We start from the raw sequence: 25,569 nt of genomic DNA, 5'->3' as shown, positions 1-25,569 counted from the left end.
AAAAATAAGGCTGTTGGCTTCGACGGCATTTCTTTTAAAATTTTCAAATACGGCGAAAACCATTTTTGTTATCATTTGCATGAGTTAATTCGAGTTTAGAAAACAAAATGACTGACCCAGTCATGAAAGGTCGCAAACATTGTCACTACCTACCAAAAGAAAGAAAAGATGACAAATGAGGATGTGGCAACAGTTGTGGCATGTCCAAACTGTCTGAAGCTACAAAATTCTAAACCCAATTCAATGCCAATTTCATCATACTAGAAGCTCAACCAAGCACAGTTGGCATGGTTATTAACGTATGAATGTTGCATGAAAAATGCTGCGAGCAAAACATAAAGCGATCCTTTTCTTTTTATAGAGACTTAACGAAAACATTCAATATAGTCAGAGATCCTCATGAAAAATTCTTGAAAAATTTGGCTGCCTTCCGCTGTTCATGAACGTAATCTCATACCGGCATGAGAGCAAAAAATGTAGTCTGCGGAAAAGAATCCAAGCCTTTTGACATGCTAGTAGGGGTGAAACAAAGTTGCATCTTGGCTCCAAATATTTTCAATCTATTTCTCACTGAGTCCTAACGGGCCCCCCAAAAACGCAGGCATCTCGTTTTTAAAGTAATTTTTTCAGCATGCGCCGTTTAAAGCGAAGAGTAAAATATTTTATGACAAGATTATCAAACAACAACATGTTGATGATGCTGCCTTTCCTGCTCATTCTACCGTCGCCCTTCAGAGAAACCTTTCAAAAGTGTTACAACTGCATTCGAGGACGTCATGACTTGCATTCTAGAAATACGATGGTGGTGCAGGTTCCACACACTGAATTGTTCAAAAAGGAAGCCCAGGAGATAGTTTCTTCACGTAACATCAGTTAAGATGGCTGGGACGTGTTATCTGAATGTAGGAAACTGACTCCCTCGAAAATGTTTGCATCGGGAGCTCCCTCTCCTCTAGCTACCGCCATGTCGGTTGCCCAAAAAAACGACACTTGGACCACGTTCATGATATTCATCAAAGTTGCAACATGAAAGCATCATGCATCGAAGTTCTAGTTAAAAATCGTTCTAAATATTAATAATATAAAATAACCGTTCCACAAGTTCGATGTTGCATCATTTATATACTTTTTTTGACCACATGCTTACGTATCTACACCACACACAACTACCAACAAGCCTGACACGACAATGAATTCACTTGAGGGCATGGAATCAAAGAAAAATTTCTCTGGTATTAGATTTCAATGACGGGTTTGATCCAGCTTCAATAGAAACATCATTAAATATGAAACAGAATAATTTTTATTATGAGCCAATAATCGTTTTTGATTTTATAAATAAAATCGTTAATCTTTGCTTTTCTGTTGGCTAAATTGCAAACGACATGTTTTCAACTTTTCACAGCGCTTACTTGTTTGAAACGAATTTTTGTCAATTTGAAAAAAATTGTTATCGAGTTCAGTTTTAAATTTTTTGAATCCGTAAATAAACGATTTTGAATGTAATTCTCAGATAGAATTTTTTCAAAAACCCCCAACATTTTCATGCATTATTGAATTGAGTTATTGCAACTATATCGTAAAATTTAAATTTCACTTTAATATTAATGAAAAAATAAAGAGCAGAATAAATGAATTCTTTCAACAGTTTTACTCATTTATTGCTTGCTCATTTCTACATCCAAACATTAAATTAAACTAGGTTCCATATATTCTTTCGTTCATTCGTTCATTCATCTTTTAATTCATTCATTCATCCATTCATTCATTCATTTATTCGATCATTCATTCGTTATTTAATAACTCCTTCATTCACTCATCTTTATAATTGTTAATAGAAAGTGCATGCTAGCCGACAGCACTGCAGAACGTTAAATGAAATTGAATAGCATTGTTTTCATTGGCTTTCTTCTAGAATTCAATCAATGCCAACTCTATTTTTCGCTTTCAAAGGTTTTTAATGAATTAAGTAAATTTTGTCCTAATAATAAATAAAACTGTGTTAGTTACAGGTAATTGTAAGTTGATTAGTAATTGTGATGCAATGAGTGATTGTATGTGATGAGTGATTGTAATGTGATGTGATGAGTGATTTTAATTAGGTAACGGGCGGCGTGATGGCTCAATGGTTAAAGGCGCCTGGTCGTGCTATTGCAATGACTGGGTTCGAATACAAAGAGATCCCCGCCTATCATATGCAATGTGTATGATGCGTGGTTTGCACGCGTAATCATATACGCTGTGTGTGTTTGTCGTTGAAACCTCTGAAGCTAACGCAAAAGTTAACCTTTAATTGTATTTTATTAAGTAACAGTATTTTAATAATTAATTGTGTGTTAATATATGATCGTATTTTAATAAGTAATTGTAGCATGGTAAGTGAACACAGCAATGAAAAGCATGAAAATTTAATGTAAACTGACAAACCAAATCTAATAATATAATGAACGATGATGCAGTAACAATGATATCAATAATAAATATTATTACGGTTGATAATTATAAAAATGAATGATAATAATAATTACGTCTTTTTTCGTAAGTAGCATACCAGTACAAAATACTTACATGAGCTCTCAACAAAATTTAAACAATTTTTTTGTTATATTTTTTTTATTCCCTTTCAGTTATACGTTTACCAAGTAACGTTCCATGCAATAGTTTTAATCTTTTTGGCTGCTGTAACTTATTTGATGTGCTAGAAAATGTTGATAGAAAACATGAACATTTAAACTAAAGCATTTTACAAAATTTAAAAAATTAGAAAACTAAAAACCAAATGAAAAAGTTTTCAAAATTTACAATTGAAATTGCGAAACGATTTTAAACACACTGCCAACGTTTTAAAACAATTTTGAAAATGAATGTGAAAGCTTTGAGGTAATTATCCGACCAACTAATTTTTATTAGAAATTTTTATTAACACAATTTCAAACCGCGTATTTGAGCCGCTGACAAACATGGTTGTGCTGTGTTCGTTTATCATTTATAAACAATCACAAATTTTGTTATTTTTGGACCTTATAATTTTAAATATTGAATAATTTATATCTATTAGCCTCAAAAAGTTTTAAAAAGTTTCAACAGTTTCAACAAATGAATGAACAAACGTTTGCTTAACTACTTTGTACCTCTGAAATTATTTTTTGGAAATTTTGAAACAAGTAAAAGTCGAAACATTTTCTTTTTAAAATTTAAATTTTGTAGAAAAAATTGCGGACGTGTCATGCCGTTTGCGAACGAAAAACTGAAATAAATAAAACTAAAAATATAAAAGTTTAAAATTTTAAAGATCTAAATTTGCATATTTAATGATTGTCATACTTGATACTATATATTTTAAAAAATGTGAAAAAATGAAAAATGAAAGAAATAACAAAAATAATTTGAAATCTAAACTAGATAATGTACAATACTTTTTTCGGGAATATATTGGAAACATTCAGAATGTTAAAAGAATTTTTATTAAAAGATATATAAATTATGGAAAATTTATTGAAATGCAAAATTGCGAGCGTTGAAACGGTTTGTTTTACTGAACGGGTTTGCACACAATCTCAATTCATGATTCGTGCTTTATGTGCTCATCAGTGGTGCGTGCATTCGATTGCGTTAACAAAGGTAATAAACAAATCTTTTTCAGTTTTTTAAAGTTGTTACGGTGACATTGTATACTAAAGTCTAAAATGAAAATTTTAGAACATTTATATAAGAATCAAAATTTTGTAGCTTTTGTTAAAATTTTTTTGATTTCAATTGTATAAGTGGCACACTTCAGTTTTATAGACAATGGCGCAGCTCAGTTCTTAACTTTTTCATGACTAACCAAGCCAATTCGTACATGTCAGTATTTTCCACATAATCGACAAACATTTTTTGCAAAAACGGAAAGCCGCCCAGGTTTGTTTTTTAGCCATACTGTCATTCTTGTCTCCGCTTTTCAGTAAGATATTATAGCGTCCTTTGTCAGGCGTCTCTCCTCTATCAATGACGCCAGATCTTTCCAGCTTCTTTTGAACGGGGCTGTCGACCATTTGCAGACGCCTAAGTCCTCAAAGTCCTAAGTTTTGGTATAACCGAAACTTAGGCCGCAGCGAGTTTGTTTATTTAACTCATCAAAAAAGAGTATTTCAGAAATTCTCTTTGAGGTCATTTTTTGACATAATTAACCAAAAAAGAAGCATCTCTCCTCTATCAATGATTTGCAAGTCAAACTTATTTAAATACTTTGTTTGTATTTTTTTGCCTCTTGATGCAAAAATGTGACGCAGAAATTTGAAGTGACAAGAGTTTCGTTTTCTTTCCTGCCTAGCCAAGATTGTCCAGGTCCTACTACTCTAATGAAGAGTGCGCAGCATGCATGAGTCAATACACGCAATTTATCTGGCATGTACGATTGAGGTTATCTCAACTTCTTTTGTTGAGCTTGACCATAACTACCATTGGCGGTTGATTTCATTTCAAATGGGGACCGATCTGGAAATTGTTGATCAAAGTATTATACTGTTTTATGACATTGAGGCTTTATTTATCAAAAGCTGTATTTTATTTTGCTTCTTACTTTAGACGATAAAATATTTACGTTTGTTTTTTTGAGAATGATGGCCAGTCTAAATTGTTTACAGACGTGAGCAAAGCTATTAATGAGCAACTGAATTCTTTCCTGTTCCTCCAAATGCGGCACCAGGATGGCGTCATTAGCAAGCAGAAGTTCTTTTGTTAGAACATTTTTTCATCTTTGTACTTGCTCGTAAACCCGCTATGTTTAACAGTCTGTCATCAAATATTGTTCCTAAGTAATTGCTTTTTTCACGGTTTATGCAAGCCTATCAAAAAAACTTTGAGAAAAAAATTATAAAAAGTGTGGTGTCAGGGCACAACATTGTTTGACGCCACTATCCACCAAAAACGCATCCAATGGGAATCAGTTAAAAACTGGATTGTGCTTTTCATATTCACCGAAAAGGCGATGATAAGATTCAATAGACGCCTGGGAAAACTAATATCTTTTAAAATCTTGAAAAGTTCTTTTTACTGATAGAGTAAAAAAACTTTGTTAAATTAATTAATTTTTGAAAAACCAATATCTTTTAAAATCTTGAAAAGTTCTTTTTACTGATAGAGTAAAAAAACTTTGTTAAATTAATTAATTTTTTTTTGTATGGCAGATAGTATCAATTTATTCATGTCTGTCAATTCATTTAGTTTTTCTGTGATTTTTTTATTGTTTCTGTTAATTTTCCAAAATTTTATTTGACCAATCTCGTGGTATTCTGTTTGGTTTGAAATGATAAATGTGGGTAATTGTTATAGTAATTCATTAATGGACAAAAAATTCTGTGTTTACACCATGCTTTTTTCAAGCTCGGTGTTTCCACATTGCTTGGCAATAAATTTTTCTTTTTCTCATTTTTTATTGTTTCTATTAATAGTATTTTGCTGACTAACTCTTCATAAGTATAAAATTCAACAAATGTTTTTTTTAACTGTTTATTTTTGATGTCATTTAAATTTTCATTACAAAACCACAGCAACTCAGAAATCAACAACATACAATATATATATATATATATTCATATATATGTATATATATATATGTATATTGTATATATATATATATATAGTGAGTCGACTTGAATCTACAAGTAGGTGAGTATATAAAGAATGAGAATTTCTGATCTGCTCCCGCAAAAATTTTTTTTGAAAGACGAAGAAATATTTCTTGGCATGGTTTTCAATTTTTCTGAAGTAATCCAATATGTAACCTCTACCTGCATTCTCCATGAGATTAAATTTGCATTTTCTTAATCAAAATTTTCTTTTATATATTGTTCTTCAATTGTAATAATAAATTCAATTTAATTTAATTTATTTTATATTCAAACATATGAATCAATTGTTGTACCTATCACTAACAACTGGTTCTTTCAACAACTACACATACACGCGATGATGTTGTTTGAACTAGTGTGAGGTTTATTTTCAATGAAAATCTCAGTGTTTATTTTGTATGTATTCAGTGGAATATATTAAACGATGAAATATTTCGGATTTGGAAAACAGTTCTTGCGCCACAAAAAACTTCAATGATTAAACATAATTCCATTTTTTGAATATTAAAGTTTATTCAAGAAAAATTTTCAAATTATCTGAAATTTTTTAGATACGATTGATTTATTTAAAATTGAATAAAAAACAAAACTTGTTACCGTTGAAAAATATTTTTTTCAATAAAGATAAATGATTGAAAAACCTTGCAAATGAAAATATTTAAATTTTTTCAAACTGAAACTAAATAAAAATAAAAGACAACTTAAAATTGGATTGAAGTTTTTCAAAAACGTGTTCAAATCAGGGCATTGATCACCTTAGAAGACCGGTTTGATCACCCACTTCATAAAACTTCATTAAAAAATTAATTATGTTTTTTTTAAATCATAAATAATTTAAAATAAGAATTAAATTTCGTTTTAATTACATTCATTATAAAATTTTTCGTTTGTAAAGATTTTTAGATATTTGTAGTAATTTCCTTTTTTTTATAACCAAACTGTGCTAATATATCCTCGTTGGAGGTATGAGAGGTCCAACTAATTTTCACATTTCTTCTCAAAAACCACACAACCTGAGGTTATCAGACTTCTTTTATAATTGAAGTTGTTGACTTGTTTCACCTGTATACCATTAATGATTATGAATCAGATTTTGCTTTTACTGATTAACATGCACAATTTACAAGCCATTCCTTTCACTTTCAAAAACAAGTTTGAAAACATTTGTTTGCAGTTTTTCCATTGATTCCGCTATAAGAGCTGTATCATCAGCATATTTTACATTACACCCGTCCGTGAATATTCCAGGTAGACCTTCTTTTTTTCTCATGATGATTTCACTTAGGGATTGTAAAGGTCTGGAGAGAATACACAGCCTTATCTAACACCTTTCTTAATTTCAACAAAACTAGTCAAATTGTTACCAACTTTCTTCGCTGCTCTTTAGTCTCTATAGAGATTTTTGATAACTCCCATATCTTTTCCATCAATGTCTAAATTTTCCAATAGTTTCATAAGCTCCACGCTATCAAAAGCTTTGGAGTAATCGACAAAACATATAAACAAGTCTTTCTTCGTTTCACTGATCATTCATAGCATGAAGATAGCGTTTCTTGTGCCACTATTCTCGACAAAACCACATTGTACAGTTGAAATTTCCAATCTGATTTTGGTTCGTGCTCTCATCATTTGAATTCTCAAGAGAAGTTTTGTAAGATGACTCATTTTTCGATGTAGTTCGCATTTGGTTTTTTAGGCAATGCAATAAATATTGACTTAGATAAATCTTCAGGAATTTCGCCGGTGTTATATATTTCATTCAAAATTTCTGTCACTATGTCAAGGCATTTAATTTCTTCAACAACTAATTCATCTGGGCCTGGCGCCTTATTTGATTTCATTTTGGAAAGAGCGGCACGAGCTTCAGATCTAAGTATCTTTAGTCTTTCTACGTCTTCCTTGCTGATTCTGTGACGGCGTCTCTCAATATTTCATATTTAGATTTATTTACGTCTTCCGCCAATAACTGAATAAGATTCCTTGACCTTGATCTCACCATTTTGTGGCAGACAAATCAAACGTTTTGGGACCACTTCACTTTTGATTTTCTTTAATTTTATCCTGATTTCACAAAAAGCTTGGTTGAGATCACTGCCACAATCAGCTCCAGAATAACTTTTGCATTGTAAAACAGCATTTTGAAATCGTCTATTTATTGTAATGTAATTAATAATATTTCTTACCTTTTCTCTGGTACTCTTCCAAGTATATTTTTGCCTTGGGAGTTTCAGTGTTGACGAGTACTTAAGTACATTGGTACTTAAGTATTAAAATGGTACTTATATACTTTAAACTATAAATATGTTTATTTATTTAATTTTATGCTCAATTTTATGTTAAACCATATTTTAAAGGTACGTTACATTATTACACTATTATTATCAACATTCAACATATAATTTAATTTCATTTTAATATTATTTTATATCTTCCTAGCTTATCTCATTTTAATGATTTTAATATTATTCACAATAAACAGCTGAAACAGCGCTGTCAGCTGACAAATTTCATGTATGTTTTGAATAAATACGAATTCAAAAAACTACGTGGTGCTGAAGTTTTCATCAATAAACTTTTGAACGCTGACTGGACATACAAATTTAATAAAATATGCATATGTATTTTTATTTGTTTATACCTTGGTGTTAGTATTTCTTTGTTTGTATGCACTACTGTATTTGTATGTACCACTGTGTTTGTATGTCTGTTGAGCATGGTTTATACGCACCTGACAAAACACATCTCGTCACGAATTCACAATACTTACAGCAGCTTATGTTCCATACGCTCTAGCAAACGAAATACAAATGAAAAACGTGAATTTTTTCAATGTTTACAATCCTTAATAAATAATTAAATAAATAAGATATATAACAAACTTAATTATTTTATTTTTATTACCCTCCAATATTAAATGAATTTTTATAAAAACAAAAACTTCTTATCAATAATTACCAACAATTTAACCGATAAAATTTTTAAATAAATAATTAATTTAATTGATGATTATTTGAATTAGTTTTAATAATAAAAGTAGTTTGATAAAAACTATTTAGATAGGAGTTTATAAATTGTCACGTCAAAGCACAGTTGGCTCAAGTTAAATTCTGCATAAAATGGTGGATGTTTCGACAAATGCTGAAAATCTCATCTCAAAACGAACTAAAACGAACTGCAGACAGTTTTGAGTTGAGTTTTAAATTACCTTTTAACTAAGCCAAATTCAACGTCTTGCTTTTGAAATATGAAAACATTTTTACATAAAAAAATTTAAACTTAATTAGAAGAATTAAACGTACGTCCAATAAACGCCAATTTCAAAACCTCTGTTTAAAATTAATCAACAACGTAGTAGAAGAACATTTTTGATTACCATGGAAATGATGCTGATAACATTATTCATTTATTTATTTACATATTTATTTAAAATATATAGTTTTAGTTTATTTAAACTGATCCACAAATTTAAAAGAAAAAATTGAAGCAGTGATACACAGTGACCTGTGTGTAATCAGGCATGCGTGAATAAACGTTACGTGTTTTTTGTCATACGTTCGTTGTATAAATTACATTACGTAGGACGCCCACAACTTTTAATAATAAAAAAAGGGTATCATATGCAGTTTATATAATTTTAATGTTAATTCTTTCATTAACTTCCTAAAAAATATTGTGTAACACTGCCTTGTAACAGGTTAAAATGTCATTCATGAAATGTCGAGAAGAAAATGTGAATGAAGATGAATGTGAGAAACATTGCAGTAAGGCAACAATTAGTAATGAAGCAGACGAACAGACCTGTCAACACTGATGGCTGCCAGGTTGAGTATGGAGGAAGTGCAGCCCATGACATCGAACGCCACCCACATGTCGCACAACGAGTTCCCCAGCTCCCATCTCGAGTTGTTTACCTGAGTTGAAACAGTCGTTGAAGAGTTCAAGAAGTTGAAATTCTATTTTCGCGATGTCCAACAATCAATCAACCAATCAATCAACCAATCAATCAATCAATCAACTAATCAATCAGTCAGTCAGTCAGTCAGTCAGTCTGTCAGTCTGTCAGTCTGTCAGTCTGTCAGTCAGCCAGTCAGTCAGTCAGTCAGTCAGTCAGTCAGTCAGTCAGTCAGCCAGTCAGTCGATCAATCGATCGATCAATCAATCAATCAATTAGTTTATAAAGCGCTATTTTCGCGATGTCCAACAACGCTCCTCAATAAATTTTGCAAACAGATGGGTCTTGAGATCCGCTCTGAACTTTGTAAGTGATGGAGAAGTAGTTAGAGGAGGTAAAAAGTTCCAGAGAAAAGGACCAGAAAAAGCAAATGCATATTTAGCAAAAGAGTATTTAACATGAGTTAGAAAGAAATGAGAAAAAGAAGACGATCGTAAACCGGGTTCAATTAATATATCTGATTTGTACTTAGGAAACAATTTAGATTGAGACATATATATGTGCAAATTTAAAAAATTATTCTTCACGTTAAGTAAAGGCAAAAGTTTTTTATTCTACGTAGATGAAAGTAAGAACTTCTAGCAACACTATTAAAAAGAGACATACTAGAATCAAAGATAAAGCCTAGACTACAAAACTTGTGAGAAGCATCAAGAGTTTCAGAATCAGGTAAGATAATAGGAGGAATAGTAATAGAGTGTTTAGATTTATTAAAACAAATTAACTCAAATTTAGAAGGATTATTTTTAAGGCACATAAAGTCAGACCAAGCGATAATTGAAGAAGGACATAGTATATACATTTTAGTGTTATAAAAAATGTAACAAATATTAAATTACCAAATAATTTAGTTAAATACATAACTAATAAAACTTATTCAAAAATGGTGTGAATAATTTTTGATGAATGTAAATTTGTTGAATTTAGTTGTAACACAGTTCAGCTCACCACTTTGAACATGTTTTTATTGATAATTTAAAATTTTAGGCTACGTAATTTTTAAAAAATAATTTCAGTAACACAAATCTTTTTTTAATTATTATATCACATTTTCTAAGAAAAAATTTTAATAGATGGTGTGAGTTTAAAAGATGCTGAGACTGTTCCAACGCAAAGACATCACCACTTATAGCATGCAGTGTGTGACACATGGATACAAACTTATTCGTCGAGAACAAAAATAATAAGAAAGAATCAATAATATTTTTTATTTAAAAAACAAAACATGTAACCAAAAAAAACTTCAATAATATTCCTACGTGTTGATAAATGTCTTTTCAGTTTATTTTAGTCCATGCAAACATTTCATGCATTTTTGATGTAACAACGCATGGAAAAATCTGTTCAAACTAAAACACAAATATATGTTTTTTCATAAGTCAACCATTTTCGTCTCTTCTATTCCCTATCTCTCTTTTTCACTTTTTATGGTTCTGTCCATTTTTCCATCCTTTTCATAAATATAAAAAACAAAAATAAATGAATTAAATAAATAAATAGTATACAGAAACATATACATATATATTTATATACCTATAAATGGATATAAATACACATACACACATTTATATACATACATATACATACATTTGTATACACATGTAAACACATGTGTATATATAAGAATAATGTCCAATTTTGAAAGGTTATTTTATTATTATTATTATCAGTATCATCAATACCACCATAACAATCACTACAATTATTACCACTATCATTATAATTATTATTAGTAGTAGCAGTTGTAGATGAAGTACTAGTATTAGTGGTAAGAGTGGTATTAGCAATAGTAATAGCAGTAGTAATAATAGTTAAATTAATATTATTATATTTAATATTATTATAAATATTATAATTATAATTAAGTGAAGTTATTTAGTAGGGATAATATTCACTTGTTTTTGTTGAATATTAATTATTGGTTTAAAGTTGTCTATAAATAATGAATCGGCTATTTTTAGTTCAAAGAAATTATTATTACGGAATAAAATTTTGGTCTTATTATCTAAAATATTTCTATTTAGCATTATATTATAATTATATATTTGTATATCTATTTAGGATTATATTAAGATGATATATATATATATATATATATATATATATGTATATATGTATATATATATATATATATATATATATACATGTTAATCACTGCATTTTCAGCTTTTATCAGATTCTGCTTCAAAAACTGATCTATATATATATATATATATATATATATATATGGTGTTGAAATTCTTATAAAAAAAAACTTGTATATATATAAACTTGTATTTATATATAAATATCCGACTTCGATACTCTGGAATTAATATTGACTCTCGATGGCTGCTGACAGTTGTCAAAAGGTAACAACTGTAATTTATTTTGATTTAACTTGAAATAATTTGTTGACATCCATGTGTTTACTTTTTCCATGCATCTAATTACATTTTCAATTGCAAGTTTAAACTCCTCTGAATCACTGCTAACTGGGTATAATATGAATGTCGTCTACGACATGAAAAAAGTTCAGTTCAGATACTTTAGCGATGTACAATATGAACAAAGTGGGTCAGAGGTTTGAATTCTTTGGTGCTCCAGATGACATTATACTAGAAAAAGTGTGTTTGAAAAATTTGTTGAATTTTTCAAAACCGTGGTGACCGTTTCTGTGATGCCAAAGTCGTTAATTAACACAAACAGAAAATTATGCGATGGTCGACACAGTCTAATGCTCACTTGTGGCTGAAAATGTGAGTAATTTTTAAAAGTGTGTAATAATCTCCTAATTTTTCTCCTTTTCAATCTATTTACAGAAAATGTTATTCTACAGAAACAGCTTTTCTTCATGTTCACGGCCAACTTGCTAACATATGTGGAAACCAAAATTGTGCTGTCATGGTCAGCTTGGATCTTTCAGCAGCTTTTGACACCATTGATCATCAGATGCTTATTGACAGACTTGAGGCAAAATATGGCATTACGGGATCTGCCTTATCTTGGTTTCAATCTTATCTTTTTAATCGTTCTCAATATATTAAACTTGGCTCCCACTCTTCTTCTAGCTTCACCTTATCTACCCGGAGTTTCATAAAGATATGTTATTGATCCCATTCTTTTCACTACTTATACCTCTCCTATTTTTAATATCATTAACACTTTTGGCTTACTCTTTCATCAAAACGCTGATAACACATGTATAAAAGCTAAAAATCCAACCTTTAATCATACATCTCAGCTTGACAACTTAAATGCATGTACTATGGCCATTTATGGCTGTAGTACATGCATTTAAGTACATTCATGGCATTTATCAAACTTTCTTTAGCTAAATACCCACAAATCTAAAGTAATGTTTTTTGGTACAGCTTATCAAATGTTTCCTCCCATCACACGTTCTCTTGACTGATTCTTCTCTTTCCTCAACCTTTAAACTTAAATTTTTAGGCTTAACTTTAGACTCTTCTCTATCTTTTAATTCTCATGTCTTAGTTTTGATCAAATCTTGTAACTATTATACGTAGACTATTCGTCATATTTGTAATTTTCTCGCTGAAGTTATTGCTTCTGCACTGGCTCGATGTCTCGTACTATCACATTTAGAATATTGTAATTCGGTTCTCTACGGTCTTCCTTTCTACTTTTCAAATTTATATCAAAGAGCTCAAAATAGAGTTGCAAAAGTTGTTTCAAATATCAGTAATTTATCTTCCAGTGCAGATTCACTTTTTCAACTACATTTGCTACTAGGACGTCAACGCATTATATTCAAACTTGCAGTCCTCACGTACAAGTTACTTAACACATCTCAACCATCATATCTTCATCAACTTATATCGCGTCGTTCATCATCTTGTCAACTTCGTTCGTCTTCATATACTCAGTTGCATCAACCTGTCAGCAATTCATCAGTTGTCAACAAATGTTTTACATACAGCTCTTATTTTTATTAAAATTTTTATTTTTAGGAAACGATTAAAAAACTTTTTGTTCCTCCAGGCCTACGGAAGCGTCAAAAGTCATTGTTTATCCAAGCGCCTCTGAAGCTATGCATAAGACGCGATATAATTTAATGATAATAATAATAGAGCAGCATTTAGTTTGTCGGTTGAAACAAATAATTCGGAAAAAACATAAAGCAATGCTGTCTTAGTTGAACGAGTTTATATCCAGGCTGATGAACTGGCAGCGAGTTATGTTTTTTCAAATGATTTAAAAGTTCACCTGCGACGACACGTTCGATGATTTTGGAAGTGAAACAAATGTTACATATTGGTTGGTCTGTTGTTTCTGATTCATTTCAGTCTCTGTTTGCTTTTTTTTTAAATAAAATGTTTGCATGTTTACAATAAGTTGGAAATGTTTCAATGTTCCATTACTCAAACAAAAATTTACAAAACTTGTGAGAAACAGAATGAAAAGATATTTATGTTTATTTTAAAAAAATAAGTAGAAAGGACATCTAACGCACATGTATTGATTATTAATCTGTGTGTGTGTCTGTGTACGCATTATATGATGTTCTTAGATATCTCTCATACCTTGTGAAAAATCAAAAAACATTTTTGATAACATACATTATTAAAAACGTTAAAGAAAAAGAATAAGCGTGATCATCTGTACTGGAACGTAACAATAAACATGCAAAAAATAAACAAGAGAGTCATCAGAGCTGAAAGTTCAATTGTGCTGGCGTAACGTCAGGTTCATTCAATTTATCTCTTAGATCCTCAACATTCTATTTGCGCAAATGTTTGAATTAATAAATAAATTTTTGGAATATCATATTTAAAACTTGTTTAAATCCAGAAAAATTTTGAATAATAATATTATTCTTAATGATAATGTCATACACCCAAATCATATTACTTGAAATCTCATAGTAAAATTTTAGCACTAGTAAGTTATGCAAATATTTGAAAGTTTAAGATTTATTTAAATAATATATTTTATAGTTACGTTTTTATTATTAAAATTTCAAAAATATTGTAGCATACATATGAAATTGTTACAACTATCTCACCGATGTAGGAAAAATTGTTTTTCTTACAATTTGAACGTTCTGCAATCTGTTAAAGTTTTTAAATGTAATTGTAATTGTTCTCAACTAATGCTAAACAATCTTCATTTTCTGAATAATTTTTTTTAATGAAAAACGTGCCTGTGCATTTAATTTGTAAATATCAGGTGCTGATATGAAAAGGTTCCTGCTTGATTGGTGGATGCAGCCGCCACAATATTTAATTAGTTATTTTTGGTACACAAAACCTTTTAAGCCATAATAATGGCAATCCCTTTCAAGGAAAAAAGTTTTTCAAAAACTAAAAAACAAAATTAAACATTAAAACTTGAAAAGTTCAAAAAGTTGTTTAGTTCTTAATCTTTAATTTTCTAAATTTTGGTTTTTAATCTCTTTTTCCACTTTAGATTATAAAAATATACATTGCAAATAATTGACAAGATGTTGAACTTTTTAGCATTTTCCTGCTGCTTCTCTGGTGAATGTTGTTATTTCAGTTCACAAAATTGCATTTGATTATTTATTAGTCGCGCAGTTTTGCAATCTTTTAGGAAAACATATTTTTAATAAACTGTATCATTTCAACTCTACAATAATAAAATATTTTGTTATTCTCCAACATCAGCATTGGAATTGTGTAATTAGTTGGTGTTAATTGCATTTTGGGAGTGAGTCATTTCCATGCATGTGGGCAAGCAGAGACGTCTACAGAAAGACAGTGAGGAGACAATTGCTTCCACTTTAAGTTGTGGGAAATTTATTATAAAAATACTGGTTATAAATATTTTAACTTTTGTGGCTATCGATAAAACAGAAATTATATGTTTTCGATAAAGTTAACGGGTTCACCTTTTTTATGATACGTCAAAAATTCTGCCCATCTGCAAGAAACAAAATATATTGTATAAAATTAAAATTGAATTGAACTTGAGAAGAAAATTAATGAAGACATTTCTTTTCTCATCCAGGATTAGAGCTTTGGAGCGAATGATTTATTGCAGTTTTTAAGTAGGCTGAAACATAATCCTAATTAAATGAAATTTGTCTCAAGTAGCTTGTCTTCCGTTCTTGTTCAGTCTATTTGTATCATGAAATTACTTTTTGACGCTTGGGAACATGCTGCCCTTAATTTTAAAGTTTGATTTTTTTTCAAAAGATCTCCAATCAACCAGCTAGATACGAATCAATGAGACTCAATGAAATTATGTTGGATAAAGTTGGCTAGAAGTATTTGGTCATCTAGTATAATAAAGTGACTCAAGACCGAATTTACAAGTGTAGAAGTCTAAATAATTTTTTTAAGAGTATCCTAATTTTTATAATTTTGAGCATCACCACATCATTCACTTGAATTTGTTGAACAGATCGATAGGAGTTACTGAACTTATCTTCATTTAAATTTAAAAAAATCGTTTTGTTCAATAACAATGCTATAGAAAGAAATTTTTTCCGATTAGAAAATTTCGATGAAGACTCTTAAACCAGAGACAGTATCATGAACAAGTTTGTATTCAAGAGAAGTTTTTTTAATTTCTAATTACATGCTGGTAGATGTTTTAATGCCCCATTTACATCAAACGAGACCATAGAAACTTAATTCTAAGTGTTGATTGGAACTCAATAAAAAAAGTTGTTAGAAATATTTGGTTGATTTATGCATCATCCAGGTTTTTCAGCAGGTTCATGTTTTGTTTATTTTAAATGATGTTGCTGCCCAACAAAGACACAGCCAAAACACAGCTTGAGGACTGTAGCTCCCCTAATATTGTTAAAAATTTAAACTGGAAAATTTTCTGCCCTTTTTCGCGGCAAATAACCTTTTGTACATTACGAATATTTGGATAAAGACACTGGTTTTAATGGAAAAGAATTTTTTGATGATGAGCAAAAAAAGGCCAACATTTTTTAAAACCAAACTTGAGCTTCATCAACAAATTTTTTTAGCTATGCCACTGCCAATCAAGTAAAAGGTTGTTCTTGTTTGGTTTGAAATAAAAGTATGACAAAAATATTTAAATGATGATTTTAAACGCTTTATTTTTTATAGCAATGATCATTTTACCATTATTACACGCATAAAAATTAAATAAAATTTGTGCCAAACAAAATTTGCAAAACGATTCGAGAAATGACTTGGTGAGTTAGGTATATGTACTAAGACACCTCATTGAAGAATGATTTACAAGCCCACAGTCTTTCAATCCCTTCATGCCAATTAATCTACATTCAAGTTGACAGACATCGCTGAACATTTTTGGTTTTGTTTTTGTTCTTTTGTTAATGTTAATATACGTAAGTTGATGTTGTTTTTAGATGTACTGCTTCAATGACGGTTTCGACATTTGCATGCTCTACCATGTTTCAATTTTTCAGTGTTGTTGTGGTTTTTTTGCATCATTTTGTTATTTTGTTGAAAGCTAGTGATTTAGAATACGTGCGGTATTGCCAATAAAACAACGAACGTCATCATATTGAAATTCAATTGTTCCCGATTTAATGCTTGCATCGAGTGACGTACGGTGGTCTGTGCGTGAATGTAGAGATAGGCAGATGCGTTGTAATGATGACGTCATAATTCCTAAGTTTACGTCATTCATGTCTTTGTGTTATGGTGATGTTGAAAATGTTTCGAAGCTGATTTCAATTTTGGTGTTGTTTTACAAGCTTTTCTTTAATTCATTCTGTTACTTTTTTACTTTTTATGTTAGTCTAGTTTTTGTGGCACGCTTCAAAATTGTAAATATTTTTAATGAACTATCCAAACAAATAATTCATTGTTTATTTCAAAATGATTAAAAAGTGGATAAACTTAAAAAATTGGTACCCATTTTTTATTTTTTGAAAATAATGCCCAGATGACTCTTTGTGTTGTTTTAGAAGGCGTACAAAAGGGACTATAATAACAACGTCATAAATATTGATTTTTGGAAAATTAAAAGCTAAAATGGATCATGCAATTGTTTCAAAAAAAATTATTAACAATGTATATCATTAACCGGCAACAAAGAGCAATTTCATAGTAAGACTTCTGACTAAAAGGTGAAAAAATTATTAAACAAATGAAAACAAAAACTTTTGAATATGAACAGAATGGCGATGTTGTTACAACCCGATCAAACCAATTACATTAACATGCTTGCTACAACAGATAATTACAACAATTGCTAAAACAACAAAAATGGTAACATTAACAACTAGAATTCTAACAACAAAAATATCGTTAACAACAACAAATTCGACAACTATGGTGACAAAAACAACAATGATGACAACAATAACAACCACGGTACCAACAACAATGCTAACCAAAACAAAAACATTAGTAGCAAAAATATCAACAAAAACAACAATGGTAACACCAAAAACAATAATAGCAACAACAATTGTAACATCAATAACAACAGTAATGGTAACATCAATAATATTGCTAACAACCCCAACTGCAACAATGGTAACATCAACAACAACAACATCTGAACGCAAGACATCCATTAGCCAACAGAAATGTAATGCATGAAAAAAAACAAAAGCAGGATGTCATCAAAGAAGACAACCGATCAATAACTCTGCATCACATTCCTCGGAAGATTCTACATTCAAGTTTTTTCGAATATACTGAATAAATTTAAAAAATACATCAAATAAAATTAATTAATTAATAGTGATTAATAATTCAGAACTAAATTATTGATCAAAAACGAGGTACAAAATGAGCCACATTTAAAAAATGAAACGAACCGCAAAACAAAAGCAGAGCAAAAATCAATGTAAACGACCAACCAGTTGAAAATCTCAACACACAATAAACAAACAGGCAGATGCAGGACACAGAGCAGTAAAATACCTAACAAAAACATGCAGTACTAGAACAGTACAATATAGTTCCATTTTTAACTTATTTCTTTATAAATGAAGCCAAAGTTGTCTCAAACTTATTTAAATTAAACAAATTTTTTACATGGAAGCATTTGGCTAAATGCCAAAACTTTGAATGGAAATAAAATGGTTAAAGATGTGGAAAAAATCCAAATAACGCGAGGGCTGTGGTATCACAGCAAATATTGAAATGCGTTTGTTGTGCCTCATGTTCCTCGTTCTGTATGTTGTTGTTGTTGTTGTTGATGTTGTTGATGTTGTTGTTGTTTGACGACAGCTGTTTGCATGAACATGCTGATGATGTACATATAGTTATTATTTATATTATATTTTATTAGTTATTTTTATTTGGTGTTATTTTTAATTCTTTGTTAATATTTTTGTTATTATTTTCAGATATTTATAATATTAAAAAACTGTTTAAAACTAAAATAGAAAAAAATTTGGCTGATAAAAGGAAGTAGGTGTTATAGATAAGAAAAATTACAAACTCAGACCAGGTCAGAGTGGTACCAGGTGGGATTAGGTGGGACGAGGTCAGATCAGTTGGAACCAGGTCAGACCAAGTGGGACCAGGTGGGACTAGGTCAAACTAGATGGGACTAGGTCAGACCAGGTCAGACCAGGTGGGATCAGTTCAGATTAGGTCAGACCAGGTTAGACAGGTGGGACCTGGTCAGACTAGGTCAGACCAGGCTGGACAGGTAGGACCAGGTCAGACCAGGTGGGACCAGTTTGGATCTCAAGTGTCGGCATCGCAGATAGGGACCGTTTGCAAATGCGATAACATGAAAATTGGAATTTCAAGTTAATCTCGCTCTTCTGTAGGGCCAGGCAGTGCTCAGCAACATTCAGTTTGCTACCGGGTGATGAAGTTCATTAAATTGATATATTGGGCATGTTGAAATTTTGAATAATTATAAAAATATATAATTTTCTCAAGTGTCAACCACTGACTAATATAATGCAATACTGGCTCGTGTAAGCGAAATCACCGTGAGACATTGTCACATTGATGTTAGATCGATGCAATCAAATAGTAATAGTTAACAAATATTCCATAAATAGACCAATGCAAGTTTCAAGTTTTTTAATGAGTGGGAAATTATTTTGATTGGTAATATTTTTATGTTTTGTTATTTTTTTATTAAGTGGAATTTTTATCGAAGATTGCTTATTCAATATTTTTCTATTTTTGAACTTAAAATTTGGTTTCATTCATATCCGAGTCTTCATTTGAAAAATTTCATTTCGAATTCTTATTATTAGTCATTTCTCAGTTGTTGTTATTTGTTTACATTCTGCTAACACACAGCAAAGTCTTTGAACCAGATTTGTAAAGTTACAATTCATCAGTCCACCAAATTCTTATGTACCTAAAACATATTTGCCGAGGAATTGCAGACAACTTTTACGTCTTATCAATTGTGGTGCGTGCACGTTGGAATAAAACGTGCGCATTCAATCATATCTTTAGCAACTCTTGTGAAAAACACAAACCCTTAACTAACAAGAATGTTAGCAGTTAAGGAGGAGAGGAGTGAAAAATATTAATTAATTGACAGAACAAAAACTGACTGAAACTAATTCAATCAAGCAATGAGATTTATTAATAGTAGAACAATGTTCATTTTCACATTCAGTGTTATGTAGAATAAAGCGACAGTAAACAAAAAATTTCAAAAATTTTTTAAAGTCGTTGAAATATTTTGGATTTAAATGACAGATGCAAAACAAACCAGTAAAAAAATTGCAGTATGCTTACTTAAACATGCATTATCAATAAATTGCTAAACGCATTCATCGGCAAAATGGCAGATGTGTCTCAAAGAGCTGCATTAAGACAGTTTTTTCGAAAGATTTTAGTAACATTTTAGTGATTGATTTGTTAGTGCTGTTGAAATAACGGTGGAAATGAATACCACTAGTGCCATAAAATTGCCATTCACAACGAAAGCAGAAGTTTTCAGGATTAATTTTTTCAACGTTTGTATTGTTGTAACGTAAATAACTTGCTGTGCATTGTTTCTCCATCGACAATCACGTTCGAAATTATTACAAATTGTATAAATGTTGGACTAAAATCTAGGTCGAAGATATGAACATTTTTTATAATTCTCACCTGCCGGGCAAAAGTTCTTCAATGGAGCGTTATATAATGCAGCGCTGATGGTATACATATTGTTCGTTAGCAATACGTTTGTAAATACTTCAAATTTCAAATTCATGTTTGCACCACATTTATTTGATTTATTTTTAAATAGATATACGATAATTATTTTATTGAAAGAAATAGATTTGTTCCCGGATTTATTATAAAAGATATTTCTGTCCTAACTTTACTGTGCTAGTAAATAATTTTGCAAAAACAATTACAATTTGTGTGCTTCTTTTCCTCCATATCATTCACGTTCTTGGCTGCTTGCTGGCATTAGGTGCCTGTCAGTGCAGCACTTAGTAGTCAGTGATGGAGGCATGCATTTGAATAATAAGCACCTTTGCGTCACGTTTGCATTATACGTCATGCCATGTCTCCGTGCACGACTCTGAAAAGAAACATAAAAAATTTATGACGCCTATCGATGAAAATTCGGGGTTAGAGTTTTTTCTTGAGGACGCTTTTGCTACTTGACATAAAAATAAATATTTTTTTCGCGTATTTTAATAAATATCGTCTAAAATATTTTGGTTTCGTGATGTAAAATTCAATTTTGATCTGAAATTGATGATCAGATGATTTTGAAAACTTGAAGATAATAAAAGATTCTTTTAAAAAATGAATGAAAAACGCAAGCATGCATAAAAAATATTTGTGTTAATATCAAGAATACATTGGCAGATTGACTAAAATTTTTAATATCACTTAACTAGCAAAATATTTTTGGCTTTATTTTCTAAATTACTTTCGCTTTTAATTTGTTAAAAATTTTATTTTTCGAACATCATCTTGCTTTAATATTTTTATTTTCATTATTTTATTTTCACCATTTATTGAATGCTCTTAATAAACTGAACACATTCATCTCAATACTTCTCAAGAATAAAGGAAGATCAATTAATTAACTAGAACAAACTCTTTGTGCTTGATTAATTGTATGTACTTTTTTAGACTGGAAAAATTAAATATTATTTTTATTTTACAAATTAATTTTCAACTTAAAAAATAATTTTTTTTAAAATTCTTCGACGTCTTATTTTTTTGCTTTACTGATAGGGTAGGATAGACGTGCAGTTCAAATTTTAATCTATCAAATCTTATGAAAAAAAATTTCTATTTTGTAATTTCATATCAGTTGTTTACATTTTTTATGTATTTCATCATACTTTTTTCATCCAAAAGTACAAAAAGATGTGAAAATATTCTTATATGTTTTGAGGACTCTCTGGACGAAAAAATTAAAAATTTATAATTTATATTGACATTTGAAACTTTAGATTCAATTTAATAATTAGAATCATTATCTGCACAATACCAGTTCATCACAACAGCAACCGTACATCGTCGGATCATCAGCTCAAACAGTTTTCAACTTTCTGGTTCAACAACGTGCCCAGCTTTCAGCCCATGTGTCCATCAACAATGTTTACATCAGTCAAAATATGCTAATAAATTTTCAAAAAACCCAAACATATATCTATATATATTTAATGTATTTTGGAGCATGGTTTTCCTTACTACAAAGTTGATTAAATGATTTGGCCCATTTAGTTTCTTGAAAAGACATTCAATAACACGTAACTGTTGCAATTCATATTTATTAAAACTTCCAATCATAGTGTGGCTAAAAACGTGTGGCTTCATATATTGATGTTGATATGATAAATTATATACATATATTATATGTAAAAAAGTTTTATTTTTTAATTTCACATTAATTATATAATTATATACATATAACAGACACGTTATATAGGCCGCAATAAAAATGTTGTACCGATCTCCGTCATTCATGAAATATTTAATTCGTCTCCTTCTTTAGGACCTTCAAAATTAAAGACAAGAGCATTGTTAACATTTTTACTTTTTTTAAACTTTCAGAGTTTTGCTGAGAATTTTAACTGCTAGTAAAAAACACTGCCCCCTAAACCCACCACTGAAAAAACTGACAACTGATTTACTTAAATATGCAAATAGAGGCTAATTGATGAAATGTACAAAACGTGATGCGGAATAAAAGTTGAACGCTACTTTAAAAAAAATTGATAGTAAACGATATCTGCTCAATAACTTGTTACGACATGAAAACGAAATCCTAACATGACGGAACAAGCAGACAGAATTAAAAGTAATCACATCTATATAGGACAGATCAATGAATAGCGTTAGAAGAGACATGCAGTTTAAATCTTTTAATTTTTCAAATCTTTAGAAAAAAAATTATTTATTTTGTACTTTCACATCAGGCTGATATTTATAGACTGCATATATATATATATATATATATATATATATATATATATATATATATATCATTAAAAATGGTTGCCCAGCGTGCGTTATAATCTTTTTTATTAAAACCTCAACACTTCTGAGTTTGTTGAATCCATATTTATTGAGAGGAAAATTATTATTGAGCTTGGCTGACAATACTGTTTCGGAGTTAACCATCGTCGGAGCCTATTAGATCAAAAACACATAGTCAGAAATACAAATTTGAAATAAAATATTAAGTGAAATTTAAGTAAATGAGCAGTTGAATTAATAAATTAAATATTAATTAAGTTAAAATATGAGAGTAATCTTCGAATATTAATGACATTATACATATATATATATATATATATATATATATATATATATATATATATATAAGGAAATATAAATGAAATTACCAAGATAATAAAATTACGATAACTGAGAAACGAAATGAAATTATAAAATTGGAAAATAATATAGTGAAGTTAGTATTAAAAGTCATGTTCTTAACACTGTATGTTATCTGTTATGCTAATATCGTTAACTTTTAATTATTTTACTTCATTTTAATTCATTACTTTCACGTATAATTTACATATATTTTTCCATCTCCTTTAATTTCATTAATTTCAATAATTTCAATTCTCACCAATTTCTCACATCAAACGGTTTTCCATAATTACATCATATTTTGCAGATAATAACAAAACTATTAAATATTAAAGTTTGGCACATGCGTGGGCACACAGATAGACTAAACGTCTGAATCACATGCCCTTTGCCACACAGCGTTGTGGAAACATATATTGGCCACACTCGAACCACTCTCTCACATAGACTAACGATGCATCTACAGAACGGAGCAATCAGGGACCATATGTTGATTGCGCACAGTCAGCAACTTACGCGAGCTACACTGGTGAATGGTACCAAGGTAATTGATCGAGAACCACATCCAATCAGGCTTAGAATAAAAGAAGCGTTATACATACACAAAAACAAGCCATCTCTCAACAAACAAACCAACACCTTCGATCACACCCTTCAACTGTTCTCCCAATACTATAACACCTCCCAACTACGTACGAACTTGGTCCGAGCTGGCGATGGTACAGTACAACGACACAGTTACCAGCCTGGTTTGGATCCAGTAGGTTTGAATCAGGCCAATGGGGCTACTTGTCGACCACGGACCTACGTCGTAACGTCGCTTGCCACTTTGTTTGATTCAGACGTTTAGTCTATCTGTGTGCCCACGCATGTGCCAAACTTTAATATTTAATAGTTTTGTTATTATCTGTGTAAACGAACATGTATGTTTACATGAGTTTATATTTATACGTTTGATTGTAAGATTGCATGTACAATTGCGAAAGGATGTTTCCACTATAATGCAGTTATGCGTATGCAAGTGATATTTCCATTCACGATATATTTATTCGATACATTCCACACAATGAAATAACACGATATAAGCTCATAGCTTCTTACTATACACACTGCTTTCTACCGGTTTTAAATTTATAAAATTGTTGTTTTGAATTTTAATTAGGCATATTTAATATAATTTAATTGCATTATTTTAATATATAATAACTTAATTTTACCTTATTTAACTTCGTCTTAATTATTTAATTATCAATTTCATTTTCACGTTTATTCCTTTATTTAACCTTGTTTTAAAGGTACGTTTCATATGTTTTTTAAATCTTTTAAATTGTTTCACACTATTGTTAAAACCCAATATAATTTCAATATTTACTTTAATATTATTTTAATAATCTTAATTTAATTTCATCTTAAAATATTAAATCCAGCTCCGACGATGGCTAAATAGCCGAAACAGCGCTGGCGGCTGACACTTACAACATTAATTAAATTATGACATTAAATAAATACGAGTATAAAAATTTACGTCGTGTTGAAGTTGTCTTTAAAAAACTACTAAATGCAGAATGGGCATATAAATTTAACGATATATGCATCAAAGAAAGCCTCGTTCCAAACTATATATATATATATATTTATATATATTTACAATATTCTATAAATTCTACCGAATGTTTGGCGTTAACATATTAACGTCAAACATTCGGTAGAATTTATAGAATATTGTAAAAATTATGGTCTATTACCAAAATTTATATATATATGTATATCACCGCATTTACTAAGTTTTTCAATTTTTCGAACAATTATTTTATCGATATTATTCAATTGATTCAAATTAATAAAAAAACTTCTAATTATTTTAGACTGCATCTTTTCATACATACATTTATATAAAAGATTTTTTCGATAATCTTTACCACCATCTGTGTATTAGAGTTTGTGGTATTGTTATATGTAGTTTATCTGGTATTTATAGTATTTTTAACAACTGAACTCTAAGTTTTATTGTTTCTTTGTGTGAGTAATTTTTTCGTTGCTAGGATCGTTACAGCCTGTTGGATGTTTATTACAGCGTTTCGATTTTCTATTAATAAAGCCTCAAACTGGTTGTAAAATAACACTTTGTTATTTTTATTTGTGTGAACCCATTAGATGATATTTTATTGCACCATTTTGTGTATGCATTGTTAACCTTCTTGTTAAAGTCGTAGTAATTGTTCGAAAAATTAAAAATTTTAGTTTTAATTTTAAAAATTCATACAATACCATATATATATATATATGGTATTGTATGAATTTTACCAAATTGTTGGTA

The 25,569-nt window shown here is 29.9% G+C and overlaps 1 protein-coding gene across 1 annotated transcript in view; it reads right to left on the bottom strand.

The window, feature by feature from the left end:
- The window catches only part of HELRODRAFT_64552 (hypothetical protein), a gene marked incomplete at both ends in the record, with an annotated part of 59,752 nt that overhangs the window by 31,476 nt on the left and 2,707 nt on the right, over positions 1–25,569 (bottom strand). Inside the window, one exon of the mRNA XM_009017180.1 lies at positions 9,411–9,523. Within this exon, the coding sequence (XP_009015428.1) occupies positions 9,411–9,523 (113 nt within the window). The remainder of the gene's footprint in view (positions 1–9,410; positions 9,524–25,569) is intronic.

Source organism: Helobdella robusta (genome assembly GCF_000326865.2).
Source record: "Helobdella robusta unplaced genomic scaffold HELROscaffold_2, whole genome shotgun sequence".
Taxonomy (NCBI): Eukaryota; Metazoa; Annelida; class Clitellata; order Rhynchobdellida; family Glossiphoniidae; genus Helobdella; species Helobdella robusta.
This window is presented reverse-complemented; position numbering and strand designations above follow the sequence as displayed.